The sequence below is a fragment of the Oryza brachyantha genome, chromosome 7 (genome assembly GCF_000231095.2).
Source record: "Oryza brachyantha chromosome 7, ObraRS2, whole genome shotgun sequence".
Taxonomy (NCBI): domain Eukaryota; kingdom Viridiplantae; phylum Streptophyta; class Magnoliopsida; order Poales; family Poaceae; genus Oryza; species Oryza brachyantha.
In genome coordinates, this window is record NC_023169.2 from 622,101 (window position 1) to 643,232 (window position 21,132).

Here is a 21,132-nt window from a genome sequence, read left to right on the forward strand (position 1 = left end):
GGTAATTCTGGGCTGAAGAAAAGTTGCGTGTTTATACCTAGCAAGTTTGAGTTTTTTGCGTGTTTATATCGAGGAGGTGGCCGGCGGAGGAAGGAGAGGAAGAGGCACGCCGGCTCGTCCGGCGGGAGGTGATCACTCAGCATTAGCAACTCCGCCGGCGAGCGCCCGCTGCGGCAGATCCAAGAAGAGAGAAGACGAGGACCAAAAGGCTTTTTGGACCTAAATGGGGATTGTAGTAAAATAAAATTACTTAATGTTATAATTGTATAACTTATATATGATTTGTGATAAATTTGACATAACTTTACGTGTAATTATAACTCGGAACTATCATAATGGATCAAAGAATAATTGGTTAATAGTGTTTTGTATAAAACTCTAGTGTCATATGTCTACCAAAACACTGTAAAATTTATAAGTTATTCTCTTTAATAAATATATAGTTATATGTCTACCAAAACACTATTCTTTTGTGAAACCCATAATAACTGTAGTCTTCTATAATGTACTCTAACAGTTTTTCATCTGATTTTTTAGAGAAAAATATTATTTTTGCATTACTTAAATCATTTGCTTATATCCTCGTATAGCTATAAAGAATCAAATAACACTCCAATCAGTTAATCTCAGATGTTTCAAATGTGCTTTCATCTTCAATACCTAGTTTCCTCAATGCTGGCCGTGATGGCCAAACAAGTACAATTGCTTGACAAATGTACAGAGTTTCAATAATTTTATTACATAATATAATTGATTCGACCACAACGCATTGTAAATTTAAACGCATATGAAACAACAAGAAAAGGTTGTTTGATGTTGCTTTGACACACGGACTTGCTACAAACTTTTGGCGCCATTTCAAACAAATGCAAGCAAATTAGCAACTCGATCCTTACTCCCCAAGTGCAAATGCAGCGGCGTTCAAAGGTTTTGGAGATTCCGGCGCCACTCTTGAAGGTGACCTTCTCCGGCGAGGCCTCGGTGGCGCACACCTCGACGATGCTGATCCAGAGCATCAGCTCCTTGGTCTTCACGCCGGTGATCTTCTTCAGCTTCCCCTTCTCGGCGAACGCCGTGACCTCGCCGGCGTAGGACACGGTCTGCTTGATCTTCTTGAAGGTGTGCTCGATCTTCTTCTTCTTCCTCTGGACCATCCACAGGAACCCAGTCTGCTGGTTGTAGCCGAACTCCTCGATGTCCTCCAATGGCAGGAGGCCCACGGGGAGGCCGAGCTCTTCCAGCAGCTCGATGGACTTCTTCCGGCAGATGTCGTCGCCGGTGACGATCTCCGCGCCGGCACGATGGCTCTCAATCAGCTGTGACGCCATTAATTGGATGGGAAGTTTCAGACAAAACCAAAAGAGAAGCTTTTGTTTTCGAAATGTGTTGTGCGCAAATGGGCTGAGAGATTGCTGTGATGGAAGATGAGTCTATCGTTACTAAATGTTTTACGTCGCTGACTTTTTCATATATATTTGACTACTCATCTTATTTAATTATTTTTTAATATATAAAGCTATATATATGCATAAAAGTATATTTAATAATAAATAAAATTATATAAAAATAATTACTAATTTTGTAATTTTTTTAATAAAACGAATAGTCAAACGTGTATAAAAAAATCAGTGGCCTCAAATATTTAGGGATGGAGCGAGTATATAAGTTATCAAATCTTGTTAATTGCTTGTTTATTGTGACCTGTCCAGGTTGCAGATCTCCCATGATACCGAGATTTTTATGTATCCCAATGTATCATGACGTTGGAGAAATTCGTTATCTTTATAATAATACTTTAATGCCATCATCAAACTCAGGCATTATCCTGAATTGAGTGTTGTCGCACGTTGTGTATAAAAAAGTTATAAGTATAAACGAGCTTCATTGAGTATCATTCAACTATTAGTGTGTATCATCAAAGGTATCCTGAAGATTAGTTTGTGTTTGTGGTGATGAACTGATGATCACGAGATCGTTCAGATGCGCTCTGTGCGATCTGAATGCAGTCCTGATATTAATTTGCATCTCCAGTTTGAGCTGTTGCTTCCAATTATACTGCTGCCGGACTAAACTGCGAATTGTAAGCTGCAGCAATGTTGACTGAATAATTGATGATCACGAGTTTACTTGTTTGAGAGTTTACTTGTTTGAAAAAAGGGGGTTTTTTTACCGTCCTTAAATAAGAACAAAAAAATTTAGTATAAATTTTTGATACATCAGGATACAAAACACCTCAATATGAGTTTTTTTTATCATCTTTAGTATAAATTTTTGATACCTTAAGATACCACACTTTTTACACTAAAAAGGTGCTACCTTGAGGTACTTTTTTAATGGGGGTAAAAAAGCTCCCTCAAGATACCATATTTTTTACACTACATACTTTTTCAAAGATGGTAAAAAAGAACAATTTTATAGTCCAACAAAAAGTAACAAAAAAATACCTCGAGGTACCGGTACCTCGTGGTATCTAATCGTTTCTGATCGTTGGATCTAACAACGCACGTCCTACTCAGCTAGATCCAATGGTGAGAAATGATTTGGTACCTCGAGATACCGATACATCGAGGTACTTTTGTTTGTTGGACCAGAGCAAATCTCGGTAAAAAAGCTCTCGAAAAAACCTTGTCTGCTGCCTGCAGATTGCTGGCAGTTAATTTTGACAGGCAATCGTGTTCATAATTTGAGAAGGGAATTTTGGTACGAGGCCAGAACTTGAGACTGACTTTGCATGTACCGATTTTTTAGCCGTGTCAATGCTTTGTGACGATTCAGTCACATTTTTACTTGAAACATAAGTACGTTGTGTTGGGTTGGACAGGTCGCTCTGGTGTTTGCAAATCGAAAGTAAAATTCAGCACTTGGGTGTCCGTCCACAGTCCATACATGGGAAGTAACTAAAATTCGCGGGTATTACACTGGAGTCTGGCGTAATTACTTATTAACAATTAAAATATATATATTTTTGGTAAACAAATGCAAGCAAATTAGCAGGTCGATCCTTACTCCCCAAGTGCAAATGCAGCGGCGTCAAAGGTTTTGGAGATTCCGGCGCCGCTCTTGAAGGTGACCTTCTCCGCCGAGGCCTCGGCGACGTAGACCTCGACGACGCTGAGCCAAAGCAGCAGCTCCTTGGTCTTCACTCCGGCGATCTTCTTCAGCTTCCCTTTCTCGGCGAACGCCGTGACCTCGCCGGCGTAGGAGACGGTCTGCTTGATCTTCTTGAAGGTGTGCTCGATCTTCTTCTTCCTCTGCACCACCAGCCACAGGAAGCCGGTCTCCCTGTTGTAGCCGAACTCCTCGAGGTCCTCCAATGGCAGGAGGCCCGTGGGGAGGCCGAGCTCCTCCAGCAGCTCGATGGACTTCTTCCTGCAGATGGCATCGCCATTGGCGATCTCAGCGCCTGAGCGGTGGCTCTCGATCTGTGATGCCATTGGATATATATGTAATTTTCAGGCAAAAGAAACTTAGTTTTGGTTTGGAAATGAGCTTATCTGCAGAACTAATGGGCTGAGATCGAGATTGCTGTGGTTGAAGATGAGATGTTGGGCTCTCTTTATATAGAGTTCTGATCACTTGTCTAGCTATCTTCTTGTTCATTGCAGATTTGCAGAGGCAAAAGGTTTTGGACTCCGGTTTTCCAACTCGTCAAGAATGTATACCAGCCTTTTCTGACCGTGTTATGCATATGCACAAATATGCATATTAATTAACTCTGTGGAGCACAAATTCCATGACCAAGTCCATTGAAGCATACACTTGTTCAGCACATCATCTCAACATGCAATGTTACAATACGGCTAGGCTATAGATGTATATATGCTGGCCAGCCAGCCAGGGATGACCTTTGTTGTGTTTTTTTATTACGAAAAACATTTTGGGAGGAGCCCTCAGGGACGACTTATCTGACCAATTAGCACCGGTCCGGTCCAACTCGCTGGGCTCATGCCCGCCCAGTACTAGCTTGAATACTGCTCTTCGAGTTCTCCGAAATCAAGTCCATGTATATGTACTTACGAAATCGTATTTTGAACGAATTTATACAATTTCAATAGAGAAATTTCACGACAGCTTGATTACACTGCTCTCTACGGTATTCTACTAGTATTGCAGTCGGTACAAGAGTTTAAACCGTTGATTTAGATTTTAGAAATAATCTACCGCTAGTAGTTGATCGCAGTAGTATAAATAGATCTGATCTGATAGACTAGGAAAAATAGACGATTTAGATTAGTTCTACTGTCGATACAGAATATTATAGAATACCTAATTTCATAAACCTATAACTCATCCAAGTCACATGTGCGGATTGACGACATATACATATATCTAATCTCAACTAGAGAGCGAACAATGCCATATTTTCAACAATAATAAAAAAAACAGTGAACCTAAATATGAACGCAAAAGCGAACGAGAGGACCTAGGGGGTGAAACATGTATATAAAATTTGTAAACAGAAAATAATTTATGAATGAAATTTTTATATACATGTTTTTAATGATAAAAACCAAAGCTGAAAAATAAAGTATAATGAAAAAACTTCAGAATCAAATCCAAATTTAAAGTCGAAAATTCAAAAATTTGCCCATAAGCAAGCATAAGCGAAAAGATTATGATGATGTTAATTAAATACTAGTATTAGAGTGAACACATATTAGAGAAAGTATGTGTTGTACGATACTCTCTACTGGTACTGGTAGTTGAACTAATCTAAACAGTTTATTTTTTCTAATTCAATGGATCGGATCTATTTATATTGTCATAACAACTACTGGGAGTAGAATATTTTTTTGTACCAGTAGTAAAATTTTAAATCAATAGTCGAAATTATTCTATCAATGGTAATACTGATAGTAGAATAGTACTACCTCCGTCTCTAAATGTTTGACGCCATTGACTTTTTTTATAAACGTTTCACTATTAATCTTATTCAAAACTTTTTGTCAAATATGTAAAGTTATATATATGCATAAAAGTATATTTAACAATAAATGAAATGATATAAAATAATTAATAATTGTGTAATTTTTTTAAATAAGACGAATAGTCAAACTTATATAAAAAAATCAACGACATCAAATATTTAGAGCAGGAGTGAGTAATACTCAAGCTCTCGAGATATAAGTGCACCGTGAGTACAATATCCATGATGACGTAATTTTATACTTTAACGCCACTAACTGAAATGATGCCTAGTCTGAATTTTTTTGAAATTAAAAGTAAGGCAAGCTGTACAGTATGATCTAGGCTAGCACCTGCATGTGTAATGTGTAAAAGGACGCAGTTTTTTCACACGGGTGTCTACCCGTTACTTGCATGTCATATAAATGATTATAAAAATATGAAAAAAATTATAAGATAAACCAACATGAGTTATATCATTTCTTCAAATTCGACTTCTGCATGTTATAACAAAATAATTATGAATGTGCGTAAACTAGTTTTAGTTTACTTTGTTTATTTTGCTACAACTAACAACTTGTAGAAATTGAATTTAAACTTGCATGTTTGGAGTTGCATGTTTGGAGAGAGATATAACTCATATTAATATATCTTGCTATTTTTTTATATTTTTATAACTATCTAGATGACATGTAAGTATACGTGTGGATATGCACCGAAAAGTTTCCCGCTCTCACCCACCTTCTTCAACCTCGGTGATCTTTTATCCGCCGTCCTCCCAGGAGTGGCTGTCCCGCAGCAAGCCATGGCCACACACAGTTTTTGTGAATTTTACAGTCATAAGTTAGATCAAAATATTATAGCCGAGATTTTGAAAGTGATATATATTTTAATCTTAGACTAGTAAAATGTCCACACGTGTCACAAAATTAAAATCATCATATCGTCACATAGAGAATTTATTTTGCACTTGATAGCAACCTAGAGGTTTTGGCTTGTTAAGTTCTTTAAAAAAGCGCGATCGACCAATTTTCCCCGTGCTTGTGGAGTTTGAGAACGCGGGCTTTATGATCCTTGAAAAGTATTTCAAGATAGAATTTTACTATAAATTTCTAATACCTTAAGATACCATATTTTTTATAAAATATATAATATTTTAAGATACTTTTTCAAGAATGATAAAAAAAGGTTAATTAGATACATACCATTATAATTTTGCCAGTTTTAAAATATGTCATTATAATTCGACTAATTGTGAATATGCCTTATAATTTTAGAACTATTTTAGATATACCATTTTTAGACCAAATTACCCTTTGCACATACCAAAGTCACCGTAAACAGTAAATGGGCAATATGGTCCAAAAAATACACTGAAAGTGTATGGAGTGACATATTTCTAATAGTTCTAAAATTATAATGGCATCATTGCAATTAATCGAGTTGTAATGGTATATTTTAAAACTAGCAAATTTATAATGGTATGAATCTAATTAACTTAAAAAAAACCTCTTATGAACGCTGACTGACGTTCGCCCCAAATGTTGGGTACGAGTGGGTTCGGATTAGGAACGTGAAAATATTAGGAACATATTTTACGAATCTGTTGGACATGTGTTTTTTAAGTCTATTTTCTAAATTATGGTTTTTGGGATCAATTTTAGACATCCCCTAGAGATGCTTTACTGATCTTTCAGTGTTTTAATTGCCCTGCACAGTGTTAAACTGTGGTTTCTTTATACCGGAAAAAATACATGAATATACTTATAAGTGTTTGCAATACAAAAGATATAACAGTGGTGATGTAAGATAGCGGCTTTAAGCCTTTTACGTAGTAAGATTATCGATTTGCATCATTTCTGAGATGATCGACTCCTTAAGCATTACTCTCCAAGCGCGAAAGCAGCAGCATCAAAGGTGTCAGAGAGCCCAGTTCCCGTCTTGAAGGTGACCTTCTCCGGCGAGGCCTCGGTGACGTAGACCTCGACGACGCTGAGCCAGAGCAGCAGCTCCTTGGTCTTCACTCCGGTGATCTTCTTCAGCTTCCCCTTCTCGGCGAACGCCGTGACCTCGCCGGCGTAGGACACGGTCTGCTTGATCTTCTTGAAGGTGTGCTCGATCTTCTTCTTCTTCTGCACCAGCCACAGGAAGCCAGTGTCCCTGTTGTAGCCGAACTCCTCGATGTCCTCCAATGGCAGGAGGCCCTTGGGGAGGCCGAGCTCCTCCAGCAGCTCGATGGACTTCTTCCGGCAGACGCCGTCTCCGGTGACGATCTCCGCACCGGCACGGTGGCTCTCAACCTGTGATGCCATTGGCTTAGCTGTGAATCTCTGATCTCTCTAGCTCGATCGATATGCAATCTCGACTGAAGAGTAGCTTCAAGAACAGTTGCTCAATGTGTTTGAGCTTGCTGTGATGAAGATGAGATTGATCAGGGCCAGTTTAAATAGATGCCCCGGAGAGGCCAGCCTATGCGCCGTTCATTCTGAACAAGACAGGAGCTTGATTTCAGACTGGCAAATAACAAAGTCTTGGAGCAATGACTTTGCTCACTCTCCTTCTCTGACCATACGTTGTCTATCGCACAAAGTACCTGACTGACCAAGTCAATCCGGGCCTGCAAATGGAATAAAAGAAACATATTTGAGTCACTTGTCACGGCACATATAGTAGGAACAATTAGCCGCACACCACGGCGAAACCAACGTACTAGTTAGTTAGCCAGAGAAGACTTAAAACTTGACCAATATAAAACGAAACCTACGTAGCAGCTAGCTGGTCGGTTCAGGTCCAATACGTTAGGCTCACAAGCTGCAGTACATAGAACACTATCGAATCGATTGTTTCTGTGAAACCGAGTCCATCAAAGCAATAAATACATGCACTTTCTCAATTCTTTCATTCTTTTTTTTTAAAATGTAGACAAGAAATGACTTACGTATTGATATAGCAGGAGAGTTCAGCCAGGATTCTCATTCATTTCGGCTTTCAAGAATCAGGCTTAGTTTTCATGTATGAAATGATCAATCAGTATTAGGCACGACAGGGCATGGTAATTCACTGCTAATAGTTCATTTAACTCATGAGCACCATGAAATAAAGCACAGAAAAGTAGAGCCTGAGATATACTAGTAAATCAAAGCCTAGATAAATCATGCTTAGTACAAAGTGGTCACCGTGACGAGGATGCAAGTGATGGATGGGCTTTTTGGAGAACAGAAGATAATTCAGGAACTTTCTTTTACTGCATGAATCGGACTATACAATTTAAAGAGCAGGGCAAAGGATAACTGCTTACCGGAAAGGTCATTCCACGAGTAACATATAAAAAAATGCAACTCAAATTTCAATCCTGCTCACAAAGTTCTTCAAACCTGGCCAAGCTACAACACCCAGAAAATAATCATTGATTATGTTCATATAAATTAAACTTAAATAAGCGAAAAAGTGCAGTAGCATAACCACAATTTCACTGAAAAGTCCCCCAAAAATATGACCATACTCCCACAAATCTTAATAAAAATTGGTTGGTCTTGTCTTCACCCAACCCAGCCGAGAAAAAAAAACATCACCACAAACCTTTTGAGGAGAGGCTTTGGATTGTAAGGGAACAGACCCTTCTTATGAAGATCTTCAATTGTTCTCTTCAATGAAAGGAGGCAGGCTTTAGCATTTAGGAAAAGCTGGTGTTTGTTCTTGCTTTTCTTATCACAAGCAGAATCTAACTTAGGGCTTTCAATTGAGCTACCACTAATATTGTTTGCCTCATTAAACGTCTTCTGCCTTTTAAAGTTGAGTTTCTCTATTTTTGCCTTGTAAATTGAATCATCAATGAAAGAATGCCAACATTGGTTTACCAGGCGGAGGCACCTGACCAATAGAGTAACCAATATCATAACGTGGAGAATGCACTTCTGTCATGCAGCAAGAATTTGTAAGGTACAAACTGACCTTAACAGATATTGTGCACAGTGCACGCCAACATCTTTCGATATGAGATAATCAACAAACACCAAGTGATCATAGTGCAGCTGCAGAATGATATTAAAATAAACAAATAATGTTATCTGCATGACTCAATACTGTAGAGTGGAATGAGAAGATGAAATGGGACAACCTATAGAAAATAAGTGGTTGCACATGAGATTTTATTAAGTATGTCCTATTACACATTGTATAACACTCCACACTCCATATGCTTGTCTGAACTGGAAAAGAATGTGGAACGGAAATAAGAATTTCTTGTTTTTTTTCTTTGGTACAAGCAATGGTAGGAATCCACAACCAAATCCAAATGAACTGTTGAACACTACTAATTACTAAAGCATGGTACTATATTTTTACTACATACAGTAGTATAAAGATGCCCGCAACAATAATTGAATTTTAAGATGCCACATGCAGGGAAAACTTCTTACAAACCTAGTGACATGAAGTAAAAGAATTTGGACTCACCAATAATAGCAAGAGATGGAAAATATGAACTGGGTCAAAAATGCTTGAGAACAGTTTGCCACCAATGAGTTCAGAACATTTAATTTCCAGGCTATCTCTGCTAGTTCGGAAAAATAAGGGCATAGCTTATTAAAGCACCTATGGTCTGGATAACTTTCTATGGTGAATTACTATAATCTTTGCTTACATTTTCAAGGAAATGAGTGGAGCATCCAGAAGTTGTAAGAGAATACTGAATAGCATGTCATCCTAAAGTAAGAAGGAACATATTAGAATGATGTCAACACTAAGCAAATGAACAAATTAGATTATTAACATTTAGCTGAATTATGCAACTGAAAGTCTGAAAGCAAAGCATTAGCATCTCTCTACTGTAACAGGCATGCCATTGCACTGGGGCATAAAATATGCCAAACATAAATGGCAACCCTATATTAATGTGAGTGTGAGAAATATGTGATATCTTATTATGAAAACACGCTGCCAACTATGGCCAAAACAACCCACTTCTGAGGACAATTTGAAGAACAAATATGAAACTATTTCAGAAGTTCAAGTTATCTAAAAGAGCATAAATAAAACCAACCAGCCGCTCAATTTGTTTTCTACTTTGAATACTAATCAAGGTCAATAAGCTACCATGCTTTTGTAACAGATGCATACCTCCTCCATATATAACTGCAGAAAGCACAGAACAATGTCTGTTGATGATTCCGAGCCAAAAATCGTATCTATGAAACATCTCTGAAACCACCTTGATATTTCTGATAAGCCAAAACAGTCACAATGATCACTGCAGTCTTGAACTCTGTGACCAAGAATTCGATCATCTCTCTTACATGAACATTGCAGTGCAACGTTATTTCCAGTGTAAGCCAAACCTATGCAACAACTAAGAAACAAATAGATAGCCTGTCTTTGTAAGTGCTGGGTCGATTTATAATGAGTCTCACCCATCCCTACGGTGCTCAAAAAAAATGGGGATCCTTCTAAACAATTCTCTGGTCTGGCAATATGTTGCAAGATAGGTCCATGAAGAAGATCCTGAAAGTGTTGTCGAAGTAATTTCAGCCAACAAACAACATATGAGCAATCCTTCTGGATGTAAGGCCTTAGACGCACCATTATCATCTGCATTGAAAAGTAAATAATAGATAATCTTTTTCTGTTTTCAAACAAATATTAATCAAAAATGTTCAGAAGTAATAAAATATTTCAGTGCATTCAATACAAGATCTCTGAATGTCTGAAAGTACCAGAATTTTGTGCTTTAAATACTGAGAGAGACTTTCAGGGGCATCCTGTTGCTCTTGTAATATGGTTGCTAACTTACGAACCACATCGACAAGCTTTGCATACATATCTTGCCCATTGATGTCCTCCAGATCACTTTGCTCAACCAAAGAGCACAATAGTTGGAGGAGACTGCTTGAAAGATATCCTAACTGCGCTGAATCATTGTTCAAGCCAGATGCACCATCCTTGCCAAGGTTTACAAATTCTCTAACATTGAGTTGATAATATGAACCCCAGTGAACCATAAGAATATGATTGATGGATAAGCAAATGAAGTCACTTTTCAATTCACTATCACTGTGTTTAAGGAACTTTAAAATAGTGTGTAATACTCGAAAGAGGCTGGCCACCACATGCCCATTGATATCAAGACAGCGTAGCTGAAGTACTTCCATGAAACTTCCGATATTGGTGGTTGAAATAGTATTGTCGTCACTTAGGCTTTTCATAACAGAGGAATAACAAATTGAGCCTTGTCTGAAACAGCTGATGGAGTCGACTGAAGAAGGTAAGGCACCATAGGCATATGTTAATACTGTATGGACAGCTATCCAAACCAGCTCAAGAAACTGAATCCAAACAATCTCCTAAGAATAGATCAACAAACGTGGAATAATAAATGATCAAGAGATAAGTGCATGCACGGAAATGAAAATGAGAAAGCATGAGAATCATACAAACTTCATTAGAGAGGTAGAGATGGCAATCAGGATAGTTCCAGCTGAGTGTTTAACATAGCTGCTACAGAAACCAAAGTAGCCAACCTGAAAAGGACACAATATGCTAACAAATTAAGCAGTAGAAAACAAAGATCAAGGTATAGAATTTAATAAAATAGTCTGATGTCACAACAATTGTTAATATCTAATTCTGAAACAGTACATATAATTTAAACTTTTCGTAATCAACAAGTTCTACAGCTTCCTCTGGTTAATTCTTAGTAGTTGGTACTACGCTGTTGTTTTTTCATGTCTTCCTTTTCTATTGATAAGAGTGGCTTTGACACATTAACATTATTATGGATCAAAGGACAATATTGGATAGTGAAACAAAGATGATTTGGATAAAGCCTACGCCCTACTTATATCCTTGTGCGAGTACACCTCAACAGATGTAAAAGAATAGGAAAATGAAATCGATGCAGTGCTATTCATTATGCAATGGTGGGCACTTGGCAGGTTCACCCAGGATGGTTTCCCCCTTGATTCCCCAAAAAAAAATATCTATTGGCTTATATTAATATGGAAAACCAATGTATGTATTTAGTAAAAACAGCCATTTCTCAAGAACAGTGTAATAGTTATGTGCTTCATATGTAAGGGGTCACGAGAGACTGGGACAATATAAAGATCCACTGACTGTGATCGGAAACATCACGCAATGAGAAGTGTATATGAAATATCCTTACCAATGTGGAGATAATATTGGCCAGGCAGCTCAATCCATCGTCAAAATGCTGGTTAACTGGCAAGCAACAACTGTGATCTTCTCCAGAACATGAAATAAGTTCCTAAAGGAAACAATAAAACGGTGAGAAACAAATGAATGTAATATTGGTTGCATAATTGGCACCTATGTGACAGAAATCAGACAAATTTCCTCATAAAACCGGAATCAGTTACTACATGGACCAAGTAATTCATCCTACACAGTAATTTGGGAAACCATTCTACATTATCATCATCACAATGCAAATCACTCCCTAGCTGCTCCATGATAGTAGTACGCTAGTCGTTACACTACAGATTAAAGCCATATGCTGCTGATGTAGTGGTAATAGCAGATTTTTTTTATCAGTATTTCCTAATTCCTCAACCCAACAAAAGAGCAAATGCTTAGCCGGTCGCATAATTTCAACTAAAGCTACAACAGAGGTAATTACCTGACCTAATTCGCACCCTTGCCCTTCCTTGTCGTCGTCGTCGTCGTCCTCCTCCTCCTCCTCCCATCCTCGAATCGCCTTACTTACCTTCAAAAATCCCCAAAAAATCACGGGAGGAAAGGGGAGGGAAATAGAACGCAGCAGTCACAATCGGGAACCCACGTAAGAGGATTACCCGGGAGAGCGCGAGGAGGATGCGCCGCTCGTCCTCCCGCGTGAGCTGCGGCGGCGGCTTGGGTTCCTGCGAGCGGGGCGCGTGGAGTGAGGGGCTACGAGGAGACCAGAATCAACAGAGGCCAGCACTTACGAGGTGATGGAGGAGGGAGCCGGCGACGAGGTCGCAGAGGCGAGCCAGCTGCCGCCGCCGCCGCCGCTCCATTCGCGTTGCCGCTGACGCCTCTCCTCTCTCTCTCTCTCTCCCCCCCCCCCCCCCCCCCCCCCCCGCGGCGGATTCGAATTTAGATTTCAAATTCGGCGAAGAGCTTTGAATTTTTTGTCTGAAATTTACGGAAATTCATTCGAGAGGTTGCTGAGCTTATTGGGCCCATGGGGCACGAGGTGCTGCTCACTAATGGGCTCGGCCCATCATTATATTTGTATAGAGAAAGCCCAGCGACACACTGCACTAATAGTCTAATACTCTCCCGAAGTCCCAATGCAACGTTTCAGGTTGATTTCATTCTATTGTGCAAACTCATTATACGTGTTCTAGCAGAGAAAAGTGATTTCTAGGGAGTTAATTCTAAGTTTTTTTTTGTTGAGTTGGAAGAAGATTAACTTTAAGTTATCACAAGTGTATTGGTCCGAATCTGTGCTTAATTTGCTGCTGCTGTTTGTCCAGTTCAGCACTTATATGGTAAATTGTGATAGCATGATCATTTCATGGAAATCGAATGTACAGTTTCACCATTGGATATTCGGATGTGCCATACTCCCTTCGGTCAAAAACATTTATCGTTTAGGACAAGATTTTGGTCAAACATCTAAAATTCTGAAAGACAATTTTTATTAAAATAAATTTATAAATATAATAAGTTTACGATATCATGATAGTACTTTTCGAGTAGAATCTATGTGTTCCATTTGTTTTGTATTTAAACTAAGCATTTAAGAAATTATGAATGGTCACAATTTTAGAAATTTGACCAAATCTTATTCAAAACGACAAGTATTTTTTTATGGGAGGGAGTATTTTATTTGAACTTGCATCATGTGCCATGATTGAAGGCAATTATTTATTTTACTTTATGGTTTTTTATCGTGGTTTACAGTTTTATTTTTATATCACTAAAAACACATATATAAAATTTTATTTGTAAATTATTTATTATTTACAAATATGACATTTGGTTTTTCTCTAAAAAAGCGAGAAAAATGCCCCGTTTGATCTTTGAACCTAGAGTCAAGGCCGGTGGCCTCAACTGATTGCGCCGTGGAATGACGAACACTATGCATTTTTTAACCAAAGGACGAGGAAATGTTGCACTGACGATTTATCTTTAGCTAGGCCAAGATTGCAAACCATCAAATCCCCGGTCTAAAGAGTGTGGTCAATCATCAAATCCACTTGCACAGTTGCACGGTCAAAACTAAAAAAAAAAAGAAAAAAGAGTAGTGTTTTAAGTTGGATCAATTCAACTGGAGACTAGACTAGAGCGATGTGCTCTCACCATAATTCATCAAACAACACTCGCTTAGCGCCTAACTTTTGACTTACTTTTTCCGCAGAATGCATGTCACTTCCCTCTTCATAAATATTTCTTACATTACAGGATTGCCATTCTGTCAAATAGTAATCCAATTAGCTTCTGCTGTACTCTCTGGTGCACCTGTGTGAGCCCGAAATTGCTTCTTATTGATTCAACTCAGAACTCAGAAGGTCAGTCTTTACATATACCACAATATTGCACTTTGTTAGTACTTCGATTCTATCAGGCATGATGATGTAGTGATTGATATATAGGTCACTCTGTCCTGCTCAGGGTAGGAATCCTACATATTACTTAAGATGGGAGAGATAGTCGTGAACAAAATCGTAGCTGGTATGATTGACAAGTATGAGCGGAAATCAAGTGCAGAGGAGCAAATGGAGAGGCTGGAGATGGCGCAAATCAAGTTGGAGATTGCACTTGAGACCTCCAAAAAGTGGCAGATCACTAGTGGACCGTTGCTACGTTGGCAGAAGAAGCTGAAGCGTGTAGCTGAAGAGTGTGACGACACACTAGGCAAGTTCAGACAGCGTGTGGCTGAAGAACAGGAGGCTGAACAAGTAGCAGTGGATTCCTTCTTTCCCAGGAGAATTGCCCGTGCCACCAAGTCACTGATAGCATCCATGTTTCATGGCAATATCGACGAGACGACTAGATCTTCTGTTCGAAGATTTGAGTGGTTTGCAGATGGAGCTAGTGACTTTCTGAGATCAGTGGAGTCTGGAGGGACGCCACGTTGTTACTTGTTCTTCGACCCTCTCATTGGGCACCTTCTTGCAGGTGAAATGCTAGAGTACAAATTGGTTCAGGGAAAAACGCAGCACTTGTTTTGGATACGGCCCAATAACATTGCAGAGAGAGGAGTAGAAGCTATGGTGTTCTTTGTTTACAATGATGGTGCTGCACCTGAGGACAACTTTTTCTTTGGTATGATACTGCAACTTTCAGAGAGTACAAACATAGTTGGCACCATAGTCAAGTGCTTGCAGCTGTTTGCTCCTCATTTCGAGTCTATAACTGAAACTGTTAGGAAAGAACTTACTTTGCTGCCTACACAAGACTTCTCCTGGGTACCACATTCTCGTCTATACCATTGGGACAACCTTCACAACCTAGCTACTGAATGGTTCCGCCCAAACCCACATTGCTGCAACGTATGTGGCAGTGACAGCATGGACAGAATAGAATTATCAGACTTTTCTCTAGCACCAGTTATTGAAGTGAATTTGCAGTGCCATATTTCACTTCCTGGGTTCAGAGAACGGGGAACAGGTGTCGAGTGTAAATCTTCTCTTAAAGAATATCCACTTCTGAATGTTCTCCTTACCTACACACCCCATGGCTCTTCAGAAGACCTATTCCCAGCAGTCGAGAATTCTGTGATAGAAGTGATTAATGCTAATGACCAACATTGCCTGCATACAAATATTGGCTTGCAACAATTGGAAGAAATCATGTTGCCCAGGGCTGTAGACTGTTTTCGTCAGAACACAAAAGCGACAGTGTATCAGATGCTTTGGAAACCTAAGCATGGCGTTGCGTACCTTCATGCTGTGAAGACGAACATGAACATGGTGAGCACACGGAAAGCCATTGAAGGAGCTAGGAAATCAAAGCCGTTGCGACGCCAGGATGGCAAGAGGCGTCATCGCACAGATGGAATCTCTGAATTCCTCAGCCTTTGGGCCGCGCATGCACCTGTCCAGCTTCAGGGCTCGATCCTCAATTGGATTCAGAAAGAGAAGGAAGTGCAGTTAGCAGCTCCTATGCTGCGTCTGAAATTTTAGATCATATAAAAGGGACTGGTAGGGAAACGGGGATGATTAAACGAATGGAAGTGTATTATTTTAGCTGAGAAAAGTGACTTGTAGGGAATTTATTTCTAAGTTGTTCAGAGTTTGTTGATATGAAATGTGTGCTACATATAATGCTGTTGTTGATCGAGAATAAACGGACCAATTTGTACATCTTTTAGCTTTTGATTATGCCTATAAGCTAAAGTTTGAATTTTTATCTTAAATCTAGAGTTGATTTTAAGATTTTTTTCATCATAGTTTATTTTTCAACATTGATTTTTAGATCACTATAGATACGTATATAAAAGTTTTAACATGGCTAGGAATGGTCATCAGCGGCTTAGCACGGGTATTTTTAACATGATCTGGTTTCGAAATAATTTTTCGAAAAGGGGGTGTTTTTTATGGCTATACTTTTTTTCCGTTTTCGAGAAAAATAAAAAGAGATCGTTAAAGTGTGTTTTTTACAGCTTTCATCCGGTAGAGAGCTGCATAGCATGGGCCAGATAACAAAATAGCCCAACGCGTATCCACCAGGTGAGCCAGTGTGGGGTTTATTTGGGCCGAAATGGGCCCGGCCCATATTTCACTATCGACCGGGCCGCAATTGGGGCTGCTCCCAGAGAAACATGGATATTTCTATCAGAGAAATTTCTAAGTCCCTAAGGAGCATATTGATCCGAAATGTGTGCTCCATATGCTGTTGTTTGTCTACCTCATCACTATATGTTGGCAAATGGTGACAACATGATGCTTTTAGTCTGGAAGTCTAGTGTGCACCCTTGATTATTGGTCACGATTCAAGGCAATAAGAAAATTATCATTTCGCACTCAATTGCCTGCTATCTCATATTTAATGGCTAGTTGCATTCAGTATTTTTTTTCTTTTTGCTGGAAATAATAATATTATTATTATTATTATGTGGGGATGGAAATATTTATTCTAAACTTCATCGTGTACTGAAGCGCAGAGGGGAACACAACAAAGCAGGAAGAAGGAGAACAAGCTGATTGGGCATGCCAAGCCAACACAAAACTCCAAGGAGGAAAATTCTGAGTCTAGTCCAATAAGCAGACTGGTATTCTTCCTTGCAGTTGTTCAAAATAGTTCCAATACTTCTACTTAGACTGGTTGGTGCAGTCATGTGGTGTGCCTTGTTTCTTCTGTGTGATTAGTTGTGACGAAGACCTGTCATCTTTTCTTGAAACAACTACAGCAAGGGATTTGGTGGGCCTGAAACATATAAATTATTCGAAAGTTGGTTCAGTTACACAATATTTGAGAAATACAGGAGAGGTGGAGTGAAGACTTGTCATCTTGTTATCACGGTTACATTAATTAATTTACCAAATGTCTATTTCATGACATTATGGTATAGATGTAACTTCTGGGCTTTTTGTTGTCCAAGTGACATTATGAAGCAACTGAACTCCCTTCTCCACCACAGATTTATGCTCTTCAAATGTTGAAACTGCGGTGTGTCTAAAGCACTAGTTCTAACAAGCTTGGTGAGGTGAGAACATCATGTGCTAAAGTCTTGTACACCTTTGCATCTGTAGATTGAACAATTGTAACCTGACCTTTCCTTTTACAAGCAGGCAGGGGTGATCTGCAAGAACATCCTTATGTCTGAAGTAGTTGCTTCTGCGGTCATTGGTGAGGCAGTGAGCAGGATCTCCACCTTCCTCATAGGCAAGAAGAATAACCATGAATCAAGCGAGGAAGATGGCATGGAAAGGCTGGAGATGGCACACATCAGAATGGAGGCCTCACTGGAGGTGTCCAGCAGGTGGCCTCTAGTCACCGATGCCTCGCTCCTCCGTTGGAGGAAGAAGCTGAAGCGTGCCTCCGATGAGTGCAGCCTTGTCATGGACCGATGCAAGCGCCGCGCCATGGAAGACGATGAGACGGAGCAGGAGGTCAGGCGATGTTCCTTCCCTAAACGGATTGCCCATGCCACGACATCATTCTTGTCATCTTTCATTGGCCACAAGAATGTTGGTAGCCTGGTCATAGCTTCAACCATTCAGAGATTTGAGAGGTTTGCTGATGGCGCTGGCGAGTTCCTGAGATTCATGGAGTTTGGCAGCATAGGCAGTATCAACTACATGCTCGTTGATCCTCTCATCGGGTACCTTCTTGCAGGCAAAGCTTTGCAGTACGAAAGACCTGTTGGAAATCAGTGCTACCTAGCAGCACGACCCATGCGTCTTGCAGAGCGAGGACAAGAAGCCGGGGTACTGCTTCGCTACAACAACCATGAGAGGCCAGAGGAGAGCTTTGTTCTTGGAGTTCTTCTACGTGTCACAGAAAGCATGAACGTGATTGGGATTGTGGCCAGGTGCTTGGAGTCACTTCCCCCTAATTTCAAGCTTGTTGCTGAATCTGCAAGACGGGAGCTCAGTTAGGTGCATCAGCGAGGCCTCTACTGCTTCCCGTTTGTTGATTCTACTCATCCAGAGTATTGGAGGATCCACCACACCGAGACTCATCATGCTCGCCCAAGCACGGCATGTTGCGAGCACCATGATCGGAGCAGAAATAGTGAACTGCCAACAGCATTCCCAGAGCCGGTGATCAAACTGTTCGTGCAGTGCCATGTCTCAGCACGACAGAAGCATCATGGCGAAATGAGCTGTTCTTTTGGAGATTTGAGGCCACCCTTGCTACAGCTTACAGCCGTCTTCGCACCACATGCCTCGGCGGAGGAGCTGCCGCCAGGAGCCCACAACGTCGCGACTGTGGCGATCGATGGGAAGGAAGAAGAGGAAGTGATCCGCACGAACGTTGGGGTGCTCGAGGTGGAGGAGTTTCTGATGCCAAATGCCGTCGATCGCTTGTGCCATGAAGCAACGGATGATGGGTCGTCGGCACATGAGGTGTTCTGGAGGTCCAGCCATGGCGTCGCCTACCTCTGCGTGGAGAGGATGGGCACCGAGATGGTAAGGTGCAGGCCAACTCAATGGCGGGTGTAAAGGAAATAAAAGGAATTTATGGGAATATGTAGGTGAGAAATGACTCTTTGTATGGTGCTACCTTATAATTTCTAAGCCAACAACAACTTTGTATATGTAGATAGGAGTTGCAAGTGACACACAGTTTCTTTAGGTTATCATTAACAATTTAACTTGGCTTGGAGCCATTACCGAAGAAATCCAATTCACTGGATGTGTAACCAACTTTTTTTTTTCAGTTTTTAATGTTTGCTAGCATTTTCGTATGAACTTTGATGAAAGGCTTTGGGCCTGTTTGGGGGAGTTTTAGATTCTGAGAAGCAGCTGCTTGGTAGCCAGCTTCTGAGAATCTGAAAAAACTCATAAACCCAGCTTCTCTAGATTCTGGATTCTTAGTTCATTTTTCAGAATTTCTCAGAAGCTGTAAACCGTTTGGGGCAGCTTATGGGAAAAGCTGCAGCTCGGATAAGCTCCCCAAACAGGCCCTTTATGACCAGCCCTGAAAGAAAAAATTATAAGATAATGAAAGTTTTATTTCACATAGACAATCACATCTGAGACTGGGAGTATTCCTTTTGCCTCATATCTCAACTGACCTTTGCCTGCAACTGAGAGTTTTGCAATAGAGCATCCAGAGAAGTTGGTAAAACCCAACTTCTGGTTATTAGTTCAAAACTTCAAATCTAGATTCGACAGGTACTGAATTGTTAACCTGGAGAAAGAACATATGCTTTCTAGGGGGGTTGGAGATTTGCTACGGTTGCTGGAAGCTCATTCAAACAAGGGCTAGAATTAAAAAGAAATATAGTTGTCACCAAGCCCACTCTAGAATTCCAGGTTATGTAACAGACATTGGTCAGGGTAGCAATCAGTAACAGGGGAAATGTAAGGAATGGGTAGGAAATATATTTTTTTTGCTGGGAAGGCCCAGACCGGGCCAGCCAATTTCATTAAGAGGGGATAATGTACAAAAAGAGTTACAAATTGAGTATACAAACTCAGTGGAGGTTGCTGAGTCCGGTGTAAACAGGGGAAACTCTAACGAATAAAAACCGAAGAGCTATTCCTCACGTTCTCTAAAATACCCCGCTTCCGCCCAAGTTACAATCTCGTCTCTAATCTGATTGAAGAGCTGGTTCGGAGATCTTGCCTTGCTATCAAAAATGCGCGTATTGCGCTCTTTCCAGAGCAGCCAACATATCAACAGACAGCCGGTGTCGAAGGATCGCCTGTAATTGCGCCTGAAGCACAACCGTGCCCTTTGCCACCAGACCTCAAGCGGCTGCCCCATCTCGCCCGGCGTGGCGACCCAGCTCCGCCACCGCGCCCACACCAAGAGACAAAAAGATGCTGACAGTGTTCTCCGTCTGACTGGCAGAGGGGGCAAACACTCTGATTAGGCCAGCCTCGTTTCTGAAGGGAGGTTATCTGCAGTGAGGCATCTGTTCTTGATTGCCAACCATCTGAAAAAGCGTACTTTGGATGGCGCCTTGGTTTTCCACAGCCGAGCTCCCCAAGTCGTTTGTTCCGCTGCAATGAAGAACAAGTTGTAAGCCGAAGCAGCCGTAAAATGCCCGGAGGGTCCCGGACTCCATGTGAATTGATCCTCAGCGCCTGCCGTGAGCTGGATCGGCTCCAACTCCTCCCAGAGCCGCAGATATTCTGCCGTCGCGGCTGCCGACAGTTCTAATCCATGCCCTGTTGTGCAACCCTTGCTTGACTGATATGTTTGGTTTAGAGGTATGCGAGAATAACGCTGGGAATGTACTCCTGATCTGCCCTGGTAGGAAATATTCTAGGCGATAAATGTGTATTTTACAGTGTTAACCTGGTATGCAAATAGGAGTTCAACATGGTGTTGCAGCATTACCCAGGAAATCCAGATCAATTGATGTGTAATCAATCTTTTTAGCTGAGACTTGCATGTATATGCTTTAATCAAGATCGAATTTTATCTGGATTTTGAATGTTTCACCCTGTTGGCTTTTGTGTCCAGATTTCCGTGCAACTTGTCTTTTCTTTTAATGCTATTTATCTTGTGAGCAGACAGTTATTGCATGAAAATTCGTCAAACAAGACAAAGGTTTTAGCTAGTTTCCACATTCTCCACTTGATCAAGAGTTTAAGATACTGA

At 40.4% G+C, this 21,132-nt stretch overlaps 4 protein-coding genes and 2 pseudogenes across 5 annotated transcripts; 2 read left to right on the top strand and 4 right to left on the bottom strand.

Moving 5' to 3' along the window:
• Positions 1-892: 892 nt before the first annotated feature.
• Positions 893-1,328, bottom strand: LOC102720440 (annotated as a pseudogene).
• Positions 1,329-2,742: 1,414 nt separating this feature from the next.
• Positions 2,743-3,531, bottom strand: LOC102720720. The gene has a single exon (XM_006657347.2). It carries the CDS (start codon positions 3,432-3,434, stop codon positions 3,003-3,005), a length of 432 nt encoding a protein of 143 aa, XP_006657410.1. The 5' UTR covers positions 3,435-3,531; the 3' UTR covers positions 2,743-3,002.
• A 3,111-nt stretch (positions 3,532-6,642) lies between these two features.
• On the bottom strand, positions 6,643-7,499 carry LOC102719504. Its single transcript, XM_006658170.3, has one exon. The coding sequence runs from the start codon at positions 7,215-7,217 to the stop codon at positions 6,789-6,791; it is 429 nt and encodes a 142-aa protein (XP_006658233.1). The 5' UTR covers positions 7,218-7,499; the 3' UTR covers positions 6,643-6,788.
• Positions 7,436-12,938, bottom strand: LOC102719784. 2 transcript variants are annotated; one of them, XM_015839815.2, is made up of 13 exons: positions 12,846-12,938; positions 12,714-12,779; positions 12,539-12,625; positions 12,065-12,166; positions 11,334-11,420; positions 10,617-11,243; positions 10,024-10,491; positions 9,548-9,609; positions 9,361-9,457; positions 8,857-8,936; positions 8,485-8,549; positions 8,204-8,288; positions 7,436-7,522 (listed from the first exon to the last, which is right to left on the bottom strand). In XM_015839815.2, exons 1-12 carry the CDS (start codon positions 12,915-12,917, stop codon positions 8,245-8,247), a joined length of 1,857 nt encoding a protein of 618 aa, XP_015695301.1. In that variant the 5' UTR covers positions 12,918-12,938; the 3' UTR covers positions 7,436-7,522; positions 8,204-8,244. The 2 variants fall into 2 exon arrangements, with proteins under 2 accessions (XP_015695301.1, XP_015695299.1); XM_015839813.2 differs by having other exon boundaries at positions 8,485-8,775.
• Positions 12,939-14,546: 1,608 nt separating this feature from the next.
• On the top strand, positions 14,547-16,189 carry LOC102720064. Its single transcript, XM_006658172.2, has one exon. The coding sequence runs from the start codon at positions 14,547-14,549 to the stop codon at positions 16,032-16,034; it is 1,488 nt and encodes a 495-aa protein (XP_006658235.1). The 3' UTR covers positions 16,035-16,189.
• Positions 16,190-17,515: 1,326 nt separating this feature from the next.
• Positions 17,516-19,246, top strand: LOC102721000 (annotated as a pseudogene).
• Positions 19,247-21,132: the final 1,886 nt, after the last annotated feature.